The sequence below is a fragment of the Strigops habroptila genome, chromosome 4 (genome assembly GCF_004027225.2).
Source record: "Strigops habroptila isolate Jane chromosome 4, bStrHab1.2.pri, whole genome shotgun sequence".
Lineage (NCBI taxonomy): Eukaryota > Metazoa > Chordata > Aves > Psittaciformes > Psittacidae > Strigops > Strigops habroptila.
In genome coordinates, this window is record NC_046358.1 from 80,723,722 (window position 1) to 80,729,615 (window position 5,894).

Below are 5,894 nucleotides of genomic sequence, written 5' to 3' on the forward strand. Positions count from 1 at the left end.
TTACTGCAGAGCAAAGCTGAAGGACCAGTTGCACATGGTCTAATTTATCACCCGTGGAAAGGCAGCAAGATATGTCTGTCCTGGTTCCAAGCACCAAATTGGAGCTTTCAGATAAAGCACCCATGGGACCAGCACGGCAAGAGCGCTGCATGTGTGTGTGTCACCCACTCCTCCGGACAGGCTTTAAGGAGAGATCGATGCTGCTCTGCCTCAATTTATAGCTATGTGCTATAGATCCTTCCTCCTGGGTGGCCTTGGGGGTGATATGGAGAGGGTGGGCAGGGAAATAACCCCCATGCCCTGGTGTTATCTGAAAGCCAATTTTTAGCTGAAAAAACCCTTTCTTTACTTGCCATCCTGTGCAGACCTGGTGGCACACAGAGCCACGAAATGGAGGTGGTTAACTCATGGTTGGCTTTTAGGTAGTAGCACTTGGGTCTGTGGGGCATAGTGGTGGTTTGCCACTATGCCCCACATAGTATCACCATGGTGGAAGATGCAATTTACATTCAATTTGCTAATGAATGTATGGTTTGCACATGTTGCTGAAGCTGTGGACACCATAAGAGGGCCAGGATTTGGGAAATACGTTGAATTTAGTGTTGGGAAAGAATTCCTACTAACAAACCAGCATCGCCATTAACAAATTCCACATGCCTCTCTCAGCCTTCCTAGACAAATAAAAAAGCATAAATGAGGGAAAATGTGGAGTTCTGACAGATGCAAATCTTTGATTCTTGGAAGCACGGTTTGGAAAAGTATTTTTAGATGAAATTTCTTGTGAAGGGCAGCTGCAAGCCTGCTGTGTCTGAATGTACTTTTAAAGTTCCATTTCTCATAATCCCTTCACTACTGTAAATGACTTCAGAGGAAACAGTCCTTTCGAAATCCACTTTCTGCTTTTCTACTTGGAGGGGATTTTTTTTAGCAACAGAAACATCCCAGCAGCTGGATCTGCGTGGGGCAGGCAGAGGCTCTGGGCTGATTCTGCCTGACCAACAGGTCCTAACGCAGCACAGGCCTTCCCTGCCCCGAATCCAATGGCCTCTGTCTGCTCTGCCAATAAGTGACAAAAGGCTGTAACAGCTCACTTAACAATTTACTACTTGGTGTTATTTGTTACAACAAGAGGTAAAACCAAATGTGTTTTCAAGCAAAGCCTGGCTATTAAGCATTGCATCAACTCGTATGACTTCACTGAATGCTTTTATTTCAACAGACTTGGGAGAAACACCCCTGTGTAACCCCTCCAAAACCCTTCTGTCCCCATGTCTCCTATGACAGATGCTTCAGGAGAGGGACAGCTCATTGCAAGTGGTCCAACCGAGGTATGTGCTGCCTCTCTGATGTGCTGGTACCACGTAACCCATAAGCAGCTGTTATTTGTCTTCTTCTCACCACTAAATTGGGCTCCTGTCTTCCACCCTGACGTCAGCTTTCATGAAATTTGCAGAGCGTAATTATCTGCCTCTCTTTAAAACCAGAGTGAAAGTGGAAAATGGATTCAGACTGCATCAGGAAAGGGACTGACACAAGGACAAAAGCAGTCATATAGGACTCATTTCCTTAAAAACAGGCAAGAAAACCTTTCCTATTATGCAACTGCTGTTGATTTGTTACAGGCTTGTATTTCAACTGAAGCAATTTTCAGAGAGCAAAAAAGAAAACAGGTAAAATTAGATTTGTCAGTGTTTCTTTTATTCACCCTGCACTGGGTGTTCCCCCTCTGCGGTGCAGCGTAGCTCCAGAGCTTGGCATCCATTGCTCCTTAGGATACAAACGCAGAGCCACGCCACTTCCCAAATATACATCCCACCCAACATGATTAAAATAACACTTCTCTTGTATGTTGAGACAATTGCCCTCGTCTCATCACTGACTGTATGGACTGCAAACCTGTCACAGTAACAAAACCCACAAATGTTCTACACAGTAGAGAAAAATTCATGAAATTCCTCAGTTCGTCCAAAACCAGCACAAAGACATTCCATCATTTTCATTTCTTGTCCTTTTAAATAGGTGGTGATGAGTCACAGACTCAAGATCATTTCCTTGAATCCAGATGGCACAACTTCACCACACTTGGCAACTTCGGATCACTTCCCGTAGAGCTTGTATTCCTTCCATGGTCTTGTCCTTTAAAGCCATGGCGAGAAGAACGGGTTTGTTCCCAGCTTCCTGAGACACGAATGCCACCAGGTTTTTGGCACAAACATGAACGAGGGGCTGAAAAGCAAAGGCACACAGATGTACTCTCTCACAGCTGGGAGAGCTCTCCTGCATGAGCTGGGAGAGTCCTGCAGTGATATGGAATGTGTTGAGAACCTGTTGATATATCCCTGGCAGTGTTCAAGGCCGGGTTGGACAGGGCTTGGAGCAACCTGCTCTAGTGGAAGGTGTCCCTGCCTGTGACAGGGGGTTAGAACTGGATGAGCTTTAAGGTCTGTTCAACCCAAACCAGTCTGGGATTCTATGATTCTATGATACTGGGCTCAGACTGAGCGTGCAGTTTGCTGAGAGGTTCCAACATGATTGGGAACAGACATGCAGTTTGGCTGGTCAGAGAAGCCAAAGTATGGGCCCACTTTAGGAAGAGTTTGGACACAAGTGACAGCCACCCAAACCACTCTGAAACAACTGAACTGGAGCTGCACTTTAATCGAGTTCTGCACCAGTCCGGATATCTTCAGAAGCTGGTACAGAGAAGCTTTCCTTCCACTAATCCTCCCACCCTAACCATCAATTTCCTTCCACTAATCCTCCCACCTACCAAATATCAAATTATATGAAACGCCATGGATCAAAATGCCTCTGCTTCCATCAGAGCCAGATTCTGAAGCAGTCTCCAAGTATAGTTTTTGTTTAAAAACTTGTTGCTGACAAAGGGATGTTGACATGCAAGCTCTGGGAAAACCCTTACTTTTGCAATTCCTAAAGACCCCAAAATGGAGTTTTTTAGTCTTTTACAGCATGTGTAAAAGACATGTTGGTTTTGATTTGAATTTTAATAGAATAATGAAAAACAGAACTAAGTAGTGAGTCTGAAGGAGGGAAGAAGAGGCGTATTATCTTCTTAACAAGGTTTCTTTAACAAGAAAAAAACAAGAATAGAATACCACAGACTATCTCAGTTGGAAGGGACCTACAACAATTACCTAGTACAAACGCCTGACCAATTCAGGGCTGACCAAAAGTTAAAGGACGTTACTAAGGGCACTGTCCAAATACCTCCTAAACAGTGACAGGCTTAGGGCATCGACCACCTCTCTAGGAAGGCCTGTTCCACTGTTTGACCATCCTCTTGGTAAAGAAATACTTCCTAATGTCCAGTCTGGACCTCCCCTGCTGCAGCTTTGACACATTCAGCTTGTCTAGGTTTTATTTACACCCACAGTCATGTATTTATCAGAAGGATGAGCTTGATTTCAGCTACCAGTGTGGTATGGAAGTGTGCAGCATCCCAAGTGGGGTTGTTAATGGTGACAAGCAGAAAGGCAGCAAACTGGTGGAAGCTTTTCCTTGACGTTTGATCAATAAAGTTGGCAAAATGATTTAAAAATACTATGTAACAAAATAAACAAAAGCACTTCCCATCTCCAAATACAACACAAAAGCGGCTTGGGGGTGGAGGTGGTCAGAATTAGCAGACATCACACCAGGGAAAGCAAAGCACCTCCCATACAGAGAAGGGAGGCTATCACTGAAAAACAAGAACTCCATAAGGGGAAGCTGCAGGTAGAATCAAGAACTTGTGTTGCTAGAGTTTTTGTAGTTAAGGTTAGAAAGTAATATGTGATAGCTCCAACTCTGATGGAAAGCCTCATATCGTAGCTCTGTAACTTTCTGTTTTAATGGTTGACTAGCTGATGCTTTGTGAAATACATTTTCTTCTGCTTTCTCTCCAGCTCTGTGAAATGGTCGATAAAAACTCATTTTGTTGAAGCAAAACAAATTAAACTTTATCAAGGGAAGGTGCTGGCGGGTACACTTAGGAGAGGGCAACTAAAGTCCATGATGGGGCTGGCATAGATTGGGGGGGTGGGGGGGCAGAAAAAGGGACTTAAAAAGGAAAACAACCTCAGTGGGAACAGAAACCCAAAAAAGGTTATCGAAGGCTGCATGTTTGATCTTGCAACCCTTAAATCAATAGAAGCTTTATCAAACCTGCCATAAGCATGGCAAAGCAACCGTAGGACACAAAATAACAGCTCCCCAAACCACTCAGTTCAACTTTTGTTATGTTAAAGAGCAGAGGAGCATGCAGACTTTTCTGATGGACCCCTCTTCCCTCGGAAGAGATTCTTCAATTAATCTTGCCATGTGCAAACACCAGTTAACTGCTGCGGTCCACCAACTCCCTGGCAACTTGCACAGCCCCACTTACAACACTTCCCCCTTATCCTTGCTGCCTGTGTATCTCTTCTCACCTCATCCTTGCCCAGCAGCACCTTTGTGGTCAGTGAGGGCCTGCCCACGTTGTCACCGACTGTGTTGGGGTCCACATAAACGATTGTGCCCATCTTGCCATACTGTGTGACTACCACAAGGATGGAGTTGGAGAATGCTGTGCACACCACCTCCGTGGGGACCCCGTGTACCACCTCCTCTCGCTGCTTGGACGTCACGATGGGATTCGCTTCCATCGCTGCTGAAAACGAACAACAAAGCAATAATAACAATAAAATAACATTAAAAACACAGACCATGCGTTATAAAAAGCCCCAATCCTTAGCTTCATTTGAAATACCCAGGGTTAAGTCAATTTCAGAGCACAAAGGCATCTGGAAGTGTGTGTTTGTGCAGGAACAGCGATCAGCACCCCACATCCCTGATGGGGAAGGGACATTGAACTGCCCCGCAGCAGCCACCCGCACTCCCCCCGCACAACGAGCTAATCATGGCTTAACAGCGATCGCACCTACGGAGCCGTGCCCTCCCCTCCCTCGCAGCCTCCCGGCCGCTGGCACCGAGGGAGCGACCCCCGAGCCCTGCTTTCCCCGCCGGGCCGAGGCTGCCGGGAGGCCCTGCCCGTCCCTACCCGCACCGCGCCCCGCCGCGCCGCCGCTCTCCGCCCAGGCCCGCCCCGCCGCGGCGGAAGCGGCGCCTTTCCCCTCCCTCCGCCGGCCGGCGGCGCGGGGCGATGGCGCAGGGTGATGGCGATGGCGGTGGTGCGGAGCGGCCGCTGCGCTTCCCTCCCGTCCCCTCAGCGCCGCGCCGCCATTACCCGCCGCCATTACCCCCCTCTTCTCCTCAGGGACCTCGGCGGGGCTGAGCCCTTTCTCCCGGCCTCATTTTGATATTTGTTTCAATTTTTCACCCCCTTTTTTTCCTCTCCCAGCCTCTGGGTGGTGTTGGGTCACACTTAAAGCCCCCGAGCGTGCTTTCCCATCAAAATAAGGGTGGTTTGGGGCCATGGCAGCAGCCGTGTCCTCGGTTCTGTCCTCCCCTCGTCACAGACCTCATGCCTCGTTGGTGATGGGACAAGCGGCACGTCTGGCACCAAAACCCTTCACACATGGTCCAGCTGCTTCACGAGCGATGTGTGGGGCTTGAGGGCACGATGGCAGCTGCCCCGTGGTGCTGTGATGGGAGATAATAAGGACCTCCATGTGAAGAGTGCAAACCTAGATGTCCATGTCCCATCAGCAGTATGTGCAAACATCACTGTTAATTACATACAGGTAATCCCGGGCTATGTTTTCTCTTTAAAATACCAATATTCATGAATAGTAATTCTGAGCACTTTCATACAAAGCTCTGGAAATTGGGATTTCTCAGAGGTTTGCAGCCTTCCCGACTTAACGCAATTGCTGTGTCTAAAATATGCTCCAGACCTTGTTTTCTGTGTCTTATCTCTCCTTAGCGTTATTCCCACCACACACAAACTATCCCTG

At 47.6% G+C, this 5,894-nt stretch overlaps 1 protein-coding gene across 9 annotated transcripts; it reads right to left on the reverse strand.

Moving 5' to 3' along the window:
• Positions 1 to 1,676: 1,676 nt before the first annotated feature.
• On the reverse strand, positions 1,677 to 5,520 carry PSMG3 (proteasome assembly chaperone 3). 9 transcript variants are annotated; one of them, XM_030484215.1, is made up of 3 exons: positions 5,459 to 5,520; positions 4,428 to 4,645; positions 1,677 to 2,226 (listed from the first exon to the last, which is right to left on the reverse strand). In XM_030484215.1, exons 2-3 carry the CDS (start codon positions 4,641 to 4,643, stop codon positions 2,074 to 2,076), a joined length of 369 nt encoding a protein of 122 aa, XP_030340075.1. In that variant the 5' UTR covers positions 4,644 to 4,645; positions 5,459 to 5,520; the 3' UTR covers positions 1,677 to 2,073. The 9 variants fall into 9 exon arrangements, with proteins under 9 accessions (XP_030340075.1, XP_030340070.1, XP_030340077.1 ...); XM_030484210.1 differs by lacking the exon at positions 5,459 to 5,520 and adding an exon at positions 5,225 to 5,261; XM_030484217.1 differs by lacking the exon at positions 5,459 to 5,520 and adding an exon at positions 5,238 to 5,254.
• Between the last annotated feature and the right edge of the window lie 374 nt (positions 5,521 to 5,894).

Excerpts from the sequence above, each read along its gene's own strand:
- PSMG3 (XM_030484208.1), bottom strand. The coding sequence starts at position 5,234 with ATGGCGGCGGGTAATGGCGGCGCGGCGCTGAGGGGACGGGAGGGAAGC. Across the intron at positions 4,646-5,038 it reads CGCGGCGGGGCGCGGTGCGG|CGATGGAAGCGAATCCCATC; the intron begins GTAGGGACGGGC and ends CGTTTTCAGCAG. Across the intron at positions 2,227-4,427 it reads TGCTGCTGGGCAAGGATGAG|CCCCTCGTTCATGTTTGTGC; the intron begins GTGAGAAGAGAT and ends TTTGCTTTTCAG.